This window comes from Ceratotherium simum, chromosome 4 (genome assembly GCF_057802395.1).
Source record: "Ceratotherium simum simum isolate JZ-2026a chromosome 4, ASM5780239v1, whole genome shotgun sequence".
Lineage (NCBI taxonomy): Eukaryota > Metazoa > Chordata > Mammalia > Perissodactyla > Rhinocerotidae > Ceratotherium > Ceratotherium simum.
In genome coordinates this window covers 83,420,249-83,439,674 of record NC_141903.1, presented here as the reverse complement: position 1 = coordinate 83,439,674, position 19,426 = coordinate 83,420,249, and the positions used below count along the sequence as shown (strand labels likewise).

The window sequence follows — 19,426 nt, the reverse complement described above, 5'->3', positions numbered from 1 at the left end:
TTCCAAATTCTGCATTTATATATTTTTTGGACTTCTCCTTATCTTAAAACTACATAATATTCATTTTCCTTAGCCAAGAACAGTCATTCATACCTATGGGTAAAAGCAGTGATAACCTTTATGATATAAAACAGGTGATCAACTTGTGACTATTAAATGTTCAATTGTCTGTATTTGGGTTAATCTAAGTGTAGTTTTTAGACTCCTCTCCATCACAAGGCACTTTTGGGTCACCCCAAAATACACAGCAGCAGTTAACAAACACTGGACGTACAACTTTTTATTAGTAACTTGTCTAATCAACTCTTTGAAATTATTTTTCTAGCTAAACAGAATATATCAGAGGCTACAACCATCGAACTGAATATCCTTGCAGAAACTGTATCACCCAGTTTATCTGAAGAACTACAAATGGTACCTGACAGAACTACACCAATCGCCCCATTAATCACCGAATTACCTGTTATTACAACAAAGTTCCCTCCTGTGGGAAATATAGTCAATTTTGAACAGAAAGCCACAGTTCAATCTCAAGCTGTCACACACAGATTAGTCACTGAGTCACCCACACCTGCTGGGAGTACCAAGAAGCCTGGGGATATGGACTATTCCTCACCTTCTGCTTCAGGACCACTTGGAAAGCCAGACATATCTGAAGTTAGGGAAGAAGTGCCCCAAAGTACAACTGTCATCTCCCCTCGTACTGCTGATTCATGGGATGGTGTCATGGAAGATATACAAACACAAGAATCAGTTATACAAATTGAACAAATAGAAGTGGGTCCGTTGGTAACATCTATGGAAATCTCAAAGCACATTCCTCCCAAGGAATTCTCTGTAACTGAAACACCATTTGTGTCTACAACAATGACCCTGGAATCCAAAACTGAAAAGAAAACAGTAAGCACTATTTCTGAACCAGTGACCACAAGCCGCTATGGATTCACCTTGGGAAAAGCTGATGGTGAAGACAGAACATTTACGGCTAGATCTGGTCAGAGCACCAAGGTCTTTAGCCAAATACCTGAAGTCATTACAGTGTCAAAGACTTCAGAAGACATCACCCCCACTCAACTAGAAGACGCAGAGTTGGTCTCAGCATCGACACTTGTTTTACCTGTAACTATGCCTGACAGTGACGAATCATCCATGGATGGCTGGGAAGAGAAACAAACTAATGGTAGGATGACTAAAGATTTTTTTGGCCAGAATGTGTCCACCACACCTTTCCCACCACAGCGTCATACAGAATTAGAATTGTTTCCTTATTCTGGTGATAAAAGATTAGTTGAGGGAATATCCACAGTTATTTTTCCCTCTCCACAAATAGAAATGACGCAAGAAGGAGAAAGAACAGAAACACTAAGACCAGAGATGAGAACAGATACTTATACTGCTGATGAAATACAGGAAAAGATCACCAAATATCCATTTGTAAGAAAAATAGAGGAAGAAGGCTTCTCTGGAATGAAGTTCCCTACAGCTTCTTCAGAGCAAATTCATCTTACAGAGTCTTCCGTGGAAATGACCAAATCTTTTGATTCCCCAGCACTGATAACAACAAAGCTAAGTGTGGCACCAACAGAGGCAAGAGATGTGGAGGAAGACTTTACGACAACTGGGGTTGGATTGGAAACAAATGGCTATCAAGATACTACAAAGTATGACGAGGGTATTACAACAGTGCTTTTGACCCACAGCACTTTAAATGTGGAGGTGGTCACTGTAACAAAATGGTCATGGGAGGAAGATAATATAACATCAAAGCCTTTATCGTCCACAGAACATGCAGGCTCTCCAAAATTGCCCCCTGCCTTACTCCCCACTATGGGAGTGAGTGGAAAGGATAAAGATATCCCAAGTTTCACTGAAGATGGAGGAGATGAATTTCCTCTTATTCCAGGGAGTACTCAAAAGCCATTAGAGGAGTTTACTGAGGAAGACACAACAGACCGTGGCAAATTCACAGTTAGATTTCAGCCAACTACATCAACTGGTATTGCAGAAAAGTCAACTTTGAGAGATTCCACAACTGAAGAAAGAGGTTCACCTATCGCAAGCACAGAAGGCCGTGTTGTTTATGCAACCATAGAAGGAAGTGCTTTGGATGAAGGAGAAGACGTGGATGTCTCTAAGCCTGTATCAACTGTCCCCCAATTTGCACATACTTCAGATGTAGAGGGATCAGCATTTGTTAATTATAGTAGCACCCAGGAGCCTACTACTTATGTAGACACTTCCCATACGATTCCTCTTTCCATAATTCCCAAGACAGAATGGGCAGTGTTGGTACCTTCTGTTCCATCAGAAGGTGAAGTTCTAGGTGAACCCTCCGAAGACATACATGCCATTGATCAGACTCCCCTTGGAGCAACTATTTCTCCTGAAACTATAAGAACAACCACAGACATCACACAGGGAACAACTCAGGAAGAATTCCCTTGGAAAGAACAGGCTCCAGAGAAACCCATTCCTGCTCTCAGTTCTACAGCTGGCACAGCTAAGGAGGCAACAACATCTTTGGATGAACAAGAGAGTGATGGGTCAGCATATACAGTCTCTGAAGACATATTGGTGACAGGTTCTGAGAGAGTCCCAGTTTTAGAAACAACTCCAGTTGGAAAAATTGAGCACAGTACGTCTTATCCACCTGGTGCTGTCACTGAACACAAAGTGAAAACAGATGAAGTGGTAACACCAAGCATGGGGCCAAAGATGTCTTTAAGTCCAGGGCCTGAACAAAAATATGAAACAGAAGGTACCAGTCCAAGGGAATTTGTATCACCTTTCAGCACTGCTGTTACCCAGCTTATAGAGGAAACTACTAAGAAAATAGAGAAAACATCCCTAGATTATGTTGATTTAGGCTCAGGATTATTTGAAATGCCCAAAGCCACAGAACTTCCAGAATTTTCAACAATTAAAGCCACAGTTCCCAGTGATATCACTGCTGCCTTCAGTTCAGTAGACAGACTTCAAACAACCTCAGCATCCACTGAGAAACCGCCTCTCATCGACAGGGAACCAGGAGAAGAAACAACCAGTGACATGGTCATCATTGGAGAATCAACATCTCGTGTTCTTCCCACAACCCTTGAGGATATCATAGTGAAGGAAACGGAAACCGATATTGATAGAGAGTATTTCACAACTTCAAGTACTCCTTCTGCTACACAGCCAACAAGACCACACACTGTGGAAGGCCAAGAGGCCTTCAGACCTCAGGCACTTTCCACTCCAGAACCCCCCGCAGAGACAAAATTCCGCCCTGACATAAATGTTTATATTATTGAGGTCAGAGAAAACAAGACAGGTAAGTCTTTCCTTTCTAGACATACCAGTCAAGGCAATCAGCATTTTATCTTGAAAATTACTTTTGGAAAAAAAAAATCAACATACCAAATGCTGCCATTAGAAGATAACTGGAGTGTGAAAAAATTCTGTGTTTTAGTTTCATATATTTGTACAAGAATTGGAAGAATATGTTAAACAATTTGGAAGAATGTTAGATACGATTTTATTTTAAAATTCGTGAGAAGCCCTGCTTTGTCATCTAATATAACCAAATCATCACTGTTACGTCACTTCAGAACATGCAGAACAAAGTGTTTTAATTTCAGTGTCTTTCCATGCATTACTACTCCAGTGTAGTACTAGACTGTGTTAACATTCCATTGGTCTTTAACTATTAACCTTCAGTAATTACATTGTGGACAGCTAAAACCCTATTGCACATCCCTATGGCTGATAGAATGACATGTAAAGGTTGCTTTGGTTTTCCTGTTCCAGGAGTTTACAGGTTTATTATATGGACTTCTGGGGTGCGCAATAAGTGTGTAGTTTAAATGTTATTTTAATGTAAGTTCAACATATTTTTAAGCTGTTTTCCTTGGATATTTTAAGGAAGCTTTAACTATTAGAAAAAATATTATCTAGCTCAGTTCTGGGAAATGCTATACTTCATTGTATCAAAAATAATTTCAGAAGATGGATATGTCAGCATTACCTCTTTCCCTAAAAACGAGGCTGTAATGTTATTTATTTTATGATTTAATTGCTTTATCTCTAGGAATATTTGTGATGCCTTCTGTTCAAACATTTTATTTATCTCTCTGGCGAAATTCTTAAAAGCTGTTTCTTTACATTGAATAATACCTGCAATTTTCATTACCAAACATGACTTATTCCTTCCAAAGGTGAGACCACACCATCTTTGAAGTGTGGTAAGCTGAGCAGAGAACACGTAGTGTATTCAGCTCTATAGATCAGTTCAGGTTTATTTGTCTCTTTTTAATTGAGAAGTTAAGATCATTGATTTTCGTTAAGTTGCTGTGCTCTAGTTTTAATATGAGAACTAAAAGAATAAGTATTCATTTTTCCTTGAGAAGCTCTGAGAAGTCAGGCTAGAAGAATGTTGTTAGCAGGTTTTTCTCTTACTTGGAACACTCCACTCAGGGTGCCATTTTTCTTCAAGAGCGGTGCTGTCCTCATTAGAGGGCTCAGAGGAGCACCTGTTGAAAGCAAACAGGTAGCTTTATTGCCAAGTCAGCTGGTTTCCTGCCGGGTAGGTGGAAACTTCACAGCTTCTATATAGGCTTCTGCTATCAAGAGTTCTCTCAGTGTGAAAGCTCTTGCGGGGCAGTGAATGCTGGAGAAGGGACTGTGTTCGAGGATATTGAAGTTAGTCTCTGCTTTCCAGTGCAGTTGAAAGAGGCCAGGGTTGGAGCATTATTTTCCTGCTAATGATGCTGTTTCTTAGACATCATAACATGTTTCCTTTCTCTTACATTCCTTTTCTGCCTCTTGGAACTGGAGTCGGAGAGAGAAGACGAGTTGCTGAGGAGTGGGAATGAGGATTGGTATTAGTAGGGCTATGAAAAGGAAAGCACAAAATTGAAGAGAAGCGAAAAGGAATTACTACTAATACTTAATTTGAGAATTGTTAAATTTCTTGAATGACTGATTATGCAGAAGTTTTTCCCAATTTAGATTAATTTCTTGTTAGTGTAGATACTAAGTTGAATCAAATAATAGAGAAAACAGTAAAAAATGTTCTGCTTTCAAAAACTCTTCTAAATGGGAAACTGTGTGTTAAGGTTAGGGTGATCAAATTACAAAATGGAAAAAGTGAAACTCGATCTCCCTGGAAGAATTGGCAGTCATCAGAAAAAAAAAAAATCTAAGTTTATAAATGGTTACTCAAATGGAGGGTCTGAGTAACCTAACCCAGAAACCATTTATACAAAGGTGCTTATTTATATTTGACTTGTGAATTTAATTCAGCTGGGGTTGGCAGACATGACTAGGTGTTTCCTCTTCGTTCTTCCACTTTTAAAACATGGGACCATGATTTGCCTTCAAACTACTTTTTGTTCAGCGTGGTAACAGGGGTCTCTGTGGAAAGGGAATAGTTGGTTATCTTCATCAGGAAGGGATTTTGGTGGGGGGGGGTGGATAGAGCATGCATCTATCTAGTCCCCTCCCTCCATCTCTCTCTCTCTCTTTTATCTATCATTTTTGTGTGCTATATATATGCCTTTCTCCTTAAGACTAAAAGCATTGTTTATTGTCTTGATAAGACAATGAGGTTTACTCAGATCCAACTGCTTACTTTTCCTAATTTTGTTTTCTATGAGAAATTTAATTTTTCAAGCATTTTGAACTTCGACTAGGGAAAACCCTAAAGCAGATGTTAGGTTAATGAGTTCTAAGGCAGGTGTACATTAGTAAGGAAAAATACGTCTGCCTGGAAAACCAACCTTTTTGTGTATTAAGGCACATTTTTCCACACTGGAAAATCCTGGGTACATGTATGAACTTGTATAAATCTATTCACAAACATAGAATCGACCCCAACACATACCATATATCCAAGTAGGCAAAAATCCCACCCATGCTACACTAAACCAAGGCATTCATAATTTTTTTGCTGCACACAGCCAGTCATATAAATCTTGATTTTTTTTTTTACTGCTATGAAACAAAACATGCTACTCAGGATACGTTTATGTTGTATTTGCTCAAATGGGTCTTAATAGCAATGTAGGGTGCTGTTGCTGGAGGGCAACTGTAGTTAGCAGTTAAAAAATCTGAAGGAACTTTTCAGCTCATAAAACTTTTATGAGCTGAAAAATGCTATGGGGTGTGTTTAACAGTGGTTCAGGGGATACTGAAAACATGACTCCTGTCTATTTCAGGAGTAACTTGCACACCTGCATTTCGAAAAATTATTGAAAGGTTTTCTTTGTGGATGTGTATGAAGTCTACGGGGTTTAAAGGTGTAGGAAGAGTTCCTTCAATTCTGACCTCAAAAAAAGGAACGCTTCTTCTCTTAATCACCTGAAACGTCACAAGGTAGTGTGACAGAACTGTGAATGTTTTTAAAAACTGATGTACTGATATCTTTAAATCAAGGAATAATTTGGAAATATACAGATATTAAACACAAACGTTGTTATGCAAATGCTCATAGTTATAACCTTGAAACAGGTGGCTTATTAGTTTTTTTAAGACAAGTTCATGTATACCACATACTATTTGTCAGGCCAGCTTGATGTTCTTTGACTTGTCAGGTGTTCTTTTTTGTTAGTTTTATAATTTATATCTATCCAAATCTAAGTGTAAGGCAGATATAAAGCCAGTATTAAACTAAAATGATATAAATATTAAGATATTAATAAAATTATTAATGTAAAGATATTAAAGATTATTGAGATTTGGAGAAAGATAATTTTGGTCTCCAAATTAGAATTCATTTTGCTTGGTTTCCTTATTGAGAATTATGGTACCTTATTGCTTACATCATTCAGAAATGTCTCGTGTATGATTAATCTCTTCTGCATTTTTATTTGTGCATTTGAGAAATATACATAAAACTAAAGGTTTATTTTCTGAATATTATGGTGTTGAGGACAGCATAAAGAATAAGGGATGTTGACTCTGAGAACAAGAGATATCTGGGCAAATGCCAATATTTATATCATTGATTGCACAGTCATTTTTTAAAAAGTGATGTTTACACAGGATAGTCTCATATAATTTTTAAAATAACCTGTTTTTCATTTTTATAGAATTTATTATGTAGAAAAATTACTTTCAGATTTTTTATTATAGGATCAGATTCCTCTCTTCAAGTATACTCTTATTCAGGGCCTTCATATTTTGAGCAGATCAAAGAGTGGCTGTTCTGGTAAATGTTTGAGGAGGGAGCTCAGGAGTCCCATTTTCTTGGGACCTCTCCTGCATCCCCTGTGGTAGTTTCTAGAACAATGTGTAACTCTGAGTACAGCTAGAGAGAAAATGAAATTATCTAGATAATTCAGAATAAAGCAGAAACAATTACTCATTCCTGAATGAATTGAATTTTTTAAGTAAAAACACTTTTAAAATTGGTCTGATTATCAATACCTTCATCTTGCTATAATGATCCACATTTATTAACATTTACCTTTCAATAACTTTGTATGATGCTGAATACAGCAAATTAAGCAAGTCTAGTTTCAATCTTATTGATGCTTATGTGTAATCAAGATAATCTCTGGTTACAGTGCAGAGTATCACATGCATGTGCAGAGGGAAATAATCCCAGATACTTTCAGACCACGTTTTACATATATTATTATGTTTAAACCTCAGAGATAATTTGGAAGACCACTAGGGAAGGTAGTGCAGATGGGAAAATGGAGGCCCAGTGGGTCTAACACTGTTGGTCCTGGTCTGGCAGTCTGGGCACTCCTGGGGGCAGTTTTGCAATGAGATGATTCTCTCCCTCGATGAACTCAGGGAAGAGTCAGAGGATGATGACCCTCTATTGGCTCAGGTGCTGCCCTGTCCCTCAGTTTCTGGAAGAGCAAAGACTCTGGAAAGACTGGCTTCTCATTGGCAATCTATTGGTTTGTTAAGAGTAGATGACTTAGGTTTAGTTTGCTGTTAACATGGGGGGACTACGCATGCTATTCAGTTACCTGCCATGGCAAGAGAACAGCATGCTGAAATCGGTAGCCCTGGTTCTGGGCTGCTTCTTTCCTGCAGAATTTTGGAGCATGTCTCTGAAAGGGGAGGAGGCTGTTGGCTGCACACATGAGTGGTTACCTTTGCTGGGCTGCAGCTGTGGCTCCCTGCCAGAGACGCACATTTTTTCTGCAGGGAATTGGGATGCCTTCCCCCATCCCTTCTTGGCTGCACAAAGTCTAGAAAAGGATTGAGTTTTTCTTCTATTAGTCAAATAGTGAAAGGACAGAGAATGTCTATTTTCCCTTTGTCTCTGTAGTATGAAGAAAAAAATTGATCTTAATGTTTCTAAATTATTCGTGAGCTTAACACTACACTGCAGACCAAAGACTACCTTTTTAAGAAGTCCTTCTAAGGAAAAGATTTTGTAGGTACATACCACTCACATAGAGACACAAACACACATAGAATCTCAACTTTTAAAATGCTCTATGAATGTTTTATTAACCCACTAACTTCGAGGAAAAATTTAAGAAATTGAAATTGTTTTCTTCACAGCTTGAGGTTTAAAAATAAAAGAGGTATTCCATGGATAGCTAACAGGAACTTTGTTATCTTCTTCCTAACATGAACTAATGCCTGTTCTTTCTGAAAATAGCATTTGCAATTACAACTTACCATTATCAAAACTACCACTGAGGTGTGGTGTTATCCAAAGATAAACACTACTTGGCTGTCATTGGCAGTGACCTCGAGAGAAAGGCACACACTGTCTTCCAGACAGTGCAGTCAATCAAGGGTTATCTTCAGGTAAAGCTACACCATGCCTAGTCCTTCGACAGATATTCAAAGGGGCACAAAATAAACATAAACCATAGGCTTCTCTACCGAAGACTTTAAATGAGTTTTGAGGAGCCAATATTAACACAGTCAAATATAATTGCAGTACAGAAACACACAATTACACACAAGGTAGTGTGGTACTGACTGTGAATGGCAGATGAGGTCAGGAAAGGAAGGAATCAGTGAAGGCAAGGAAGCCAGAGAATATTTCATGAGAAGGAAGAGACTTATGTTGCTCCTTGTTGGATGGGTAGATCAAAAACAAATTACTGCAAACCAGTTATTAGTCTATTGCTTCCCAACAGCGGCTCGCCAGTGTGGTTAAGGAGCCCCAAGTACAATTAGGCATTTTTCTAAATAGGGCTGGGATGACAGAGAGGGCACAGCCTGCTTCAGAGGCTGAATGCCTTCTTAGGATTCACCTAGAAACCATGCAAGTTCATGGAGACCAGAGATATTCAGTCCACTTCCTCCAGCAGGAGTGTTGTCATACTTCTCTGTTCTTCATAATTCATACTTTTTGATAAAGATAGCATCTTCTGTAGGTTTAACTTTTCAAAATATATTCCCATGAAGTATCATGGCTCAGAGTTACACTCTTGTAAAGTTAAATGGCATAAAACTACCTTTTGAAGAGTAGGCTGCACGCTCTAGAAGGTGATTTGAAGGTTTACGACCTCTTAATTCAAGTGAAATCTGAATCAGTCATATTACAGCTGCAGGTGCTACAAGGGTGGGAGTCTAGAGTCAGTCTCTCCTTTGTTTATGTGCAATATGGACCCAGGAATTTCCTAATTTCTCTGTCAGAATTTTTTGCCAGTAAAATGGATGTAATAGCTATCATTGTATATAAAGAATTATATTTCCTAAACTTTGACCCATGCTCTTCTTCCAAATCACAGGGATTATGAAACAAGGAAGATGTACATATATATAGATTCAAACACTGTATACATACATATACATACATACATATACACATATATGTATACACACCTATACATATAATATTCAAATACATTTTTCCCTGTTTATTCAATAATTAGTCAAATAATTACGACGCACTAGGTATTACACTAGAACTGGAGTTTTGAAGCACACGCTGTCTGTGATCTTCTGAATGGACATGGATGGACAGTCAGTTCACTCCATAGGATAAATGGAAGAGGCAGTTGATGTAGTGGAAAGAACCTTTGGAAACAGACCTGGGTTCATTGTCGACATTGTTATTTGCAATATAATCTCTATAGGCCTGAGTTGTTAGAATATCAAAAATATATACTAATACTACAAACTCACCAGATTGCTTAAAGGGGAAAAGGATCTCTTCAAAGGCCTGCCGGTCACTGTTGGAGGCACATGGCACATTGAACCCTCCATGCCTGGCACACAGGAACGACTTTGGACAAATTAATCCTCTCAGCTTTAAGAATTATTTCATTCGGAACTTCTAAATGTAGGCCAATTTAGATTGTTTTGTAGTAAATAGGTAAAAATTGAATTAACTTAAAATTCAAGATGATTTCTACCACAGAGACCCAAATATAATTATACTATAGTATCTGCTTGACCGCAAGAGCTTGTTAAAATTTAATCCTCTGGATTGTGTTTGTCTAGGGTGATGCCATTTTGGGTGGAAATCAGAAGCAGCTGCAGCCCTTATTTAAAATTTAAATATAGTATTGATTCTATGGTACCTAGGTGTAGAATTCATTAGCTTTCTTCTCTTTTTCATGTGTGAAAATTGGGCTTATGATTTTGATAACTGCCAATTAAAATTTTTTTCCAAAGAAAATGATCTTTTTACAAATTCTTTATAAATTTTTCCAGGTACTGGGCCTAGCCTCTTGAATATTCATAGAATGCATGGGCATTCCTGGCTGTCTTTTTGTTGTTGTCAAGGAAACCCCTCAGTTCTCTACACAGGGATTACATTCTTCTTTCTTAATAGCTCTTAGATCATTCATTTGTGCAATGAATAAAAAATGTATTCACGGGCCAGACAGTGTTCAGAACTTTTCTAGGGGGAGGGGCGTAGCTAAGGGGAGAGACGTGCCTGGTGAGAGGACCAACAAAGATAAAAGAAAAGAGAAAACAAGTGCTTTCTGAGGTTTTATTTTAATGAGGTAAAGCTGAAAATTTTATGTTTTCAAGAAGGCATTGCCAATTTTTGTCAGTTTACAAAATTTATAACATTATACCTCAGTGAGGCCAGTTTGTTGGGTACAAAAAGAAGACGTGGTTAATAAATGGCTTCGTTGATAGAACCATTCCAAGAATGGGGGAGGAAGGGTAGTGATGTGTTTTGGTGAAAACTGTTGTATATTTTCTTTATTTGTATCAATGTATTTGAATTTTTTACAACATAATTGAGGCGATAGAAAATGTAAAATAGGGCATGATGTGGACAACTGAGAACCTCTTTCTTGTATTAAAAAATGGTGTTTCTTAGAGATAGTGCCAGTATGTAGACTTTTTGCGTATGACTCAGGAGGGAAACCCTATCTATTGGCAAGACGGCTACAGTTATTCTTAAGAAGAGTGATTTCATTCTTTGGAGGAAAAGAAATTATTGTGAACCTTCTAAATACTTGCTAGAATTATTGGGGTAATGTATAAAGTATTTGTCCATAAATAATTTAGAGTCTAAATAGGAGATTTTAAACTCGAAGGAAAGAATCTCTGGAGTGAGAGGAAAAGTTTAGTGGTATTTCAGCATGTATGTCTATGAAAATTTGTCGTACTGTGTCACGGTATTATACCCAGACTTGCTTGCACACGTGAATAACCAGTACACGCTACCTTCACTGGCTTCTATGACTTCATCTCTTGGCTTTGTAGCACAGTATTCCTGGTTTCTCACAGGGCGATTTAGTTGCTTTGGCCATACGCTGTGTAGAGTAGGTTTCCAAAGGTTTTGGTTTTTCTAAGTTGAGAAAGGGAAAATACGCTAATGTATATTTCAGGAGAGTAAAACAAAAGATAGTATAATTATCATTTCACTGTGTTGAAATCTTACCTTGCCGTGCTTTATAGAGGAGCCCGTCTTACTATCTGCAAATAGAACATTCTCTGCCCATCTCTTCACACTCACTCCCAGGAAATGTTTTAGAGGTTTGTTAGAATAAAGTCATCTAATCAAGCTACTGTGTGGCTGGGGAAAAGAAAAGAACACAACCTATAGCTTAGTTGGGAAGACAACTTGAAATAGTAAGCAGGAGAGTATATAATAGAGACTAATTGCTTGCTTTAGTAAAAGGAAAAATAGAGGTAATATGAAATAAGTTAATTTAAGTAGCATCTTTAGCAGGCAGAGTCTCAGAATTGGCCACACAGGAAACTCTGGCCTCTCATCCCCTCACTGAGCAACCACCCAGTTTACCTAGGAAGGCCCAGAACTGCACCAACCAGGCACCAGCCGGCTGACCAACCATGATGCCGTTCTGCGTGGGGTTTGAGAACCACCAGGGAAATGGCCCAGTGCCCACATTGCTTCTCACCCTGGCTGTGTATAAGAGTCACCAGAGAGCCGCCAGATAAAAATACCCACTTCCCCATTCCCCACCAGACAACTTGAATCTGAATTTCTAGTGGTGGGACTCAGGCATTTGTATTTTTTGTTTCTTTTCTTAAATTTGCTTCATTTACTTATTTTTTATTATTAGGTAACTGTATTTTTAAAGGCACTTCATATGATTTTGATGAACAGTGAGTGTTGAACACTACTGGTACACTGAAGGCTTTCTGACTTGCATACAGCAGGCTGAAATACAGACATTCCTGGAGAAGGGGCCGCTGTAAGCTTCTGCTACTTTCAGCTGTATCTTAACAATTTTAAGGAGGAAAAGAATATGTCTGATTCTATCTCCCCTCAGTGAAATGGTGGCCTTTGATCATATTGTGGGAAGTGTAGTTTTTGTCACAAATGGTAAATGAACCTTGGCATCTGTAAGTAAGAAAGAAAAGAGAATTAAAAATCATTGAAATATATGTTTTTAAAAGTTTCAGGAATAATTGTAATTGAATTAAAATGATAGTGAAGGGTGGAGAATATATCTTGAATTACCCAAAACTATATACCTCACTTTGCTGTACCCATGTTACCTTCTCTCTATCATCATGGAAATTAAAAGGATGTGTGCTTATGTTTTAAGGATTCTTTTGGCTATGCTGCCAAAGTGAGATTGTTCATTGTAAATTTACATTTGAGAAAAACAGTGATTACCGCCCCGATATAAGCCTATATGGATTTCTGGATTCAGAAAGAAAATGAATGATAAAAGAATATTGAGACTGTGCCTGCACATCTAGATTATCTGGATTTTTCTATCCATAAGAGTTTTTAGTGTTTGAGTTATCTCTATGGTCCTTTAGTTTTATCTCAGAATTTCAGTTGTGATGGCAGCCAAAAAATAATTTCTTCAGTCCAAAATGCAAATCTTTCAAACGAAGTATCAAAGGAGTAGAATGTAAATGTTTCTGTTCTTGATGATAAATAACTGTGTAGACATTCTTCCAACTAAATTCTCAAAAGAGGGGCTAAGTGACCAGAGTATGAAGAGTATTTACCTGTTTACAGGATCACTTTACTTTAATTTTGGAATATAGAATTTAGTAAGGGAGGTAAGACAAAAATGTAAAAACAATTAGGGAATTTATAAATAAGAAACAATATGACATAAGTCCTATGGCATACAAATCTAAGATACAACCAGTGTGGGCTGAGGCGTTTTAGTGAAGATATGTTGGAGGACTGAGGGCTTTAGCTGGATCATTCCTAAATGCATGAGGATGTTCAAAGGAGGATTTATGAAGCATTCCAAGTTGGGGACGGGAGGGTTCTTCTTGAACAGAAGTCTGAGATGCGAATATGGAGGATATGGCGACACGGACATGGAGCTGTGGCCTCCATTGCAGAGATGCAGAGAATGATAACAGAGGACTGAAGGAAGAGGATAAATGTCGGGGTGGTTAATGGAGGTGTTGAAACACCTGTTGGAGAGGTCAGGAGGAAGAGATGACCAGAAACTACTCCTGACTTTTGAAGAAAGGAGTGGCATAATTAGAAATAAAACAGTATTTGGTAAAGTTTAGCTGAGTAGCTGTAATTGGGGTGGCTTAGAAAGGAAGTATTTATATTTATTTATGAGAGGCACTTGTACTTTAGTCAAAGCTTTTACCTAAATTTTAAATCCTTGATTCTGACCAAAGCATTTTTCTGGTGTTAGGATATAGGGAAATTATCTATCTATCTATCTATCTATCTATCTATCTATCTATCTATCATCTATCATCTATTTACAAAAGGCTTTGACAATATTAGAGAATGGAAATGAAAAAGATAATAAAAGTACTGCCCTGTGGTTGGTTTTTGTTTATTTGTTCTACTTTTAAGGAAACATTTAGAAAAATAAATAATCTGGCTTGCTTCTTTTTCATATGGCTCTTTATCTTATTGTTCAGAAATGCTTGACGGTCCTCAAATTACTTGATTATGCTTTCCAGAAAAGCCATTGCTCTTTAAAAATGGGAAGTTACGAAGTGTCTTAGGCCTTTTCTATAAGCAAGAAGAGCCCACACTCAATGGCGTCTCCTTCAGCGTACTTAGCCCAGATGACTGTATCTAAACACATTCTTCCCACTTGAAGGAACAGCGTTATTGGAGGATTATCTGAAGTTGGGAAAAGAGATGATTCCCATTTATCATCCCCATAACATGTCTGCCTCTTAAAAGTGAGGCCATCGGAAATTCTTATATTGTTTATACATATATATTACCCTTTCTGGGTGTAAAATTCATGAATTGAGAAATATCCAGCTCCCTGCTCAGCCAGAGGAGGTTGTCAGTGTAAGATAACATGCTTGGGTGGTGCACCAAATGAACCTTGGCCGATAGAGCTAATAGGGAGACATGGGTCACAGAATCCAATGTTGATCTCTCAACCTTTATTTTAATCGCTCTCATCTCCGGGGGGATTGAGTATTGGTATAAATATCACATGATTTTCAATTATTGAGATAATTAAGGATGCAAAAACATCTGACAAGATTTGGAGAGGGTGTTTATATCTTGATTACTAATGCCAATTTTTTTTTAACATCCTGAGTTGGCACCATTTTTAGTGTCTCAAATTTTGAAAATGTTGAGGAATTTAGGATATCTGAGAGAATCTGGTTGAAATTCACATTAGGTGGTTTTCTTTGCTTCATAAAGTGCCAGTTAGCATTTTAATTTAATTAAGAACATATCAAGGTGAATGGAATTGAAGCATTTGTTTCTGTCTGGTTATTGGATCTATAGGTAGGTGTCAGAAAACTTAGACATCTTAAAAAACTTCCAGCTTTATTTAAATTCTATAAGTATTTCTCAAGCACTTCAGTATGGCTGTCTATTGTATTTTTAAAATAAGGAAACAAAATTCTTTTGTTGCACATTAAAATGAAATCTATTTTACTAAAGAAATGTGATCCTAATATATCTCTGCTGAGTAGATTGCTATACACTTATATTTAATCAAAAGCTCTTAAACTTAAACTGTAAAATTCCCTCAAGAGAACGTGAACTTTAGCCAGCTGCCTATGCATCTTAGCAACTATGGTTTTGTCTGAAAGACTTGTGCTATGTCTACAAAACCCTGCCATGAAGTACTTAAAAATACTTGGTGAATAATTTGAGGTCAGCTAGCAATAAAGCTTTGTGTGAAATGCCATTAAAAAATCTATTAACTATGGTACTAGTATATTCAAGTCAAGCTGTTAAAATACATTTGTATAAACATAGAAAAGATTATACATATGCTGTGTAGAATTCTGTGGTTTGACTCTTGAAATCCAAATAAAAGTTATATTATCCTTAGACTAAAACTCTAAAATAGAGCAGTCTTTTATAAGAACTTGTTCATCTAAGAGCTGGGAACGTTAATTACTCCATTAGGTCGTACTCTTACCAAAATAGAGCAGATCACCATTTGGGAAGGAGATACCTGCTTTTGCAATAGCACAGATGTCCCCCCACCACACCCTACAAAGAAACTTTTCTGGTTTGCAATAATTATGGCTCTTGCAACTCTCTAATAACATGTGTGGTGGGTGGGGGTGGTGACAAGAAAGGAGGATGAAGAAGTAATTTCAGAGACTGCATGAACAAAGAGGAGCAAATAGGAATATGAGTGAGATGTAGGTGGCAGTGATGCAAGTATGGGTGGCAAGAAAGAATTCACCTCTCTACACTAGATACATTTCATACCACACAGCCCCCATGAAACTTTATAAGTATGGGAACAAACTAGCCACACTGAGAGAATAAAATGTAGGTTGATCTGTAGAGAATCTGTTGGCAGAAAAAATGAACTTCAAAACCCCAGGCAATTAACATTTCCCTCACCCTCAAACGGATATTAAGAAATCCAATGAAACCATTTGGAAGTTGACATAACTTATTTCAACAATGAATATTAGTCACTTAATTGTGAGACTATTCTTTTTAGAAAAAGGAAACAAAATAATTTCAACTCTCGTTTTGTATCTTTGTTTTATTTAAGAATTCCCATTTAGTAGAACATTTTTGTAATATATTAAATGAGCACTTTTTAAAATATATCTTTTCTTCTCCTTCACTGTTTACTATGAGTGCTGGTAGTTCTTTGGTCATTGCCAGCTTCATGGTACAATGAAGAACATAAGATGAAATGGCTTGAAATGTTTCTATGTCTTCTACCATTCAGAAGGCAAGTCAGATCAGATACTTGGGAGGCAGATGGAAGAAGAAATCCTAACTTAAATGTAATGGTTGATACATTAGCCATATGTACACTCAACAAGTTTCCTTTTAAAATAGGGAGAAAACAGTTTTTAGTCAGGCAATTTCTCTAACTCATTGGCAAGAGCATTTGTTTCAGAGAGAGAGAGAGAAAGAGAGAGAGGGAGAGACTTGGTAGATGCCTATAGGTCTCTATAATGTTGGTAAGCAACTGTCTGTCATACAATCTGTTACATAACAGGTACTCAGTAAATTTTGTGCAATCACTTGTCTCCTGGGGAGATAATACGGTTAGGTGGCATGCATGGTTGTGGTAGTGAATTTAATTTTGCACGCAAAAACCAGTGTGAAGCTGAACTCTGTGGAGTATATGCAAAGGCCATCTCTCTGCTGTGTTTGTATTGCTGTGATTGAAATATTGTGATATTTATTTAGGTTAGAAAGTGAAATATACTGCATCTAACAGTTGAGTCTTTTGGTGAAATATTCTGATATGATGGTTTAAAATGCTAAGAAAAGTCCTCATAGATTTATGAGCAATAAGAAATGTTAGAGTTCCTTATCTAAAGTGGAAAATGAACTAAAAAAATGTTATACTTTGTTCGTTGGAATCATAATTAGAGATATAAAGTGAATGCCAGGGTCTTTAATTGAATTAGGTAGATTTACTAAGAGTTGGTAGTCAATGAAATAATTATATAAATTGTTGATTTACAGTTAGAGTTCTTTTTTTTTCTTTCCTAGAAAAAATTTTTAAATTATTCATCTAAGTGAGCATCATGACCTGTCAGTTCCTCTGACACATTGGCATTTGATACACTGACATACCTTAGTGTCTTCTCTCTCTCTGCCTTTCTCCACCCCACTTATTTTTAGAGTGACCAAAATCATACCTGATGGAGCCTCCATCTATAATTATTCACTAAGAAGATCATGGGATATGTTTATATCAATTTTTTTTAAATTGTTATTTTTAAAATCAAGGAATTTATTTAGAAACTCATACAAATCTATAATAGCAATGAGTGTTTTTAGCCTATTCCTGGCCTACGAGTTTATAAATAAACAATATCAAGCAGTTATTTCCTTATTTGTCTTTGTCTTTGGCTGGAGAAGCTTGGCTGAATAGTTAGAGTTATCTCCATTATTTATTGAAAGGCACAAAATGTGGTGGGGATTCTTTATATGCTTGATACAGACCCTTGTTTCTTCTTTAAAATTCTTTTTGTATTTAAATGAAAGATACTGTGTGAATTTAGCATCCGTGTGTGTAATACTGCTTAATGTGAACTCTAGTTTTATTTACACCTAATGAAACCTAGTCAAAAGAGTTGAATGTAAAACAAGAGTAAAAAAGTAATTTAAGATTGGCGCATTTTTGAAGCTTCCATTAAATCTTATGAAGTTGTACAGAATTGTTTAACTGAATTTGGCTTGACTCAACTATATTCAAATAGTATTAGCAACGAGAGACTACTTAATTTGGTGATTAGATAAAATTATTGATGTGATATTTCAAGAGATTAATTTGTACAAAAGGCATTTAAGATGTATTCTCTCATTTATGTATATACACATTCGCATATATATTCTCTCACTTTCTTTTTTCATAGAGAAATTGTAGGCTTCACTGCACACCATATTAAAAGCTGTTATTATCTGAAGATTTTATTATTGTGTCCTCTTTTAAAACATATACACCATGAGGCACTATAAGATTATAGTAAGAACTTCAGTGATCTAATACTGAACCAACTTATTCTTTTAATTATATTTTTTTGGAAAAGTAAGGCATTTAGTCATTTTCTTAAGTTTGGCAATTAGGAGTAGTTGCAACGTCTGTGGCAGAAATCATCTGTATTTATTTTCTATTTTTATAATATACTAGAGTTATGCATTGATCTCACTTCTTTTATGGTAGAAATATTTTTTCATTCATTTGATACCCATAATGCTTTGTTTAGATAGTTGAAAGGCTGAATGTATGGGTGGAATGGGATGGAGGTATAAGAAATGAACTGTAACATGTGAAAGTCGATAAGCAAGGACATGTAGTTAGGGTCAGAGTAACCCAGCCCTACACAAATAGTATTTTACGGAGATGATACAGTGAAGATGCGATGGGATACAGAGAAGAGTTTTCTTTTTGTTTTTATTAGGGTGAAAGGGATAAATATAAATATATGTCTTCTAGTTACATAAAAGTGTGTAGTCTTTGTTTTTATTTAACAAACCTTGTTAAAAACATAGAAAGAGCTTCACAGAGTTTTTATCGATAGTTCATATACTTCTATATTTATGTTGATGCGTAAAGAACACAAGCAATACTGGTGCCTTCTCTGTAGGGTTTTCTCTTTTCTGACTTACCAGTTAACGCTAGATGTTGATCCTTTCATACAGAGCCTAGAGCGGCTTCTTGCAACATGAACAGTCTCCCTAACAGTGGGGGGCAGGGTGGCTCCGTCATAATTCCTCCTCCTGGAAGCTTCTCAGGTTCAGCCCAAGCATGTGTGACAGGGGTTGGGGCTAGGCTGAAAACGAATTCTGCAACAGTATTCTTGGGGGCGGGAGGGTGAGACACTGCGGTCCTCCGTGTGCTTCTCTTTGTCTTCATGGGTCATCGCACCCACAGGCGTCTTTTTGCACCGCCGTGATGCTGGCAGTGGGGCAGCTGTAGTCCCTGGACCCTCTCTGAGGACAACTGAATTCCACCCTGTTGAGAGTGAGGGCCCAGAATTTCCTCCTTCCTGGTGCCCAGATAAGGAGCTTTTGCTGGTGTATTTCTGAGCAGAAAAGTCCATTGGGCCTAGTGGTTGATGCCCTGCGGCAATTTACAATCTAAGGAATGTTCTAAGGATCTGTGTTATTTAAAGT

At 37.2% G+C, this 19,426-nt stretch overlaps 1 protein-coding gene across 4 annotated transcripts in view; it reads left to right on the top strand.

Moving 5' to 3' along the window:
* The window catches only part of VCAN (versican), a 105,671-nt gene that overhangs the window by 43,372 nt on the left and 42,873 nt on the right, over positions 1–19,426 (top strand). For 3 of the 4 annotated variants that reach the window (XM_004420391.3, XM_087430082.1, XM_087430081.1), the window contains exon 7: positions 326–3,313. The exons of the other annotated variant lie outside the window; for it this stretch is intronic. In XM_004420391.3, the coding sequence (XP_004420448.1) occupies positions 326–3,313 (2,988 nt within the window). The remainder of the gene's footprint in view (positions 1–325; positions 3,314–19,426) is intronic. 4 annotated transcript variants of the gene reach the window in all.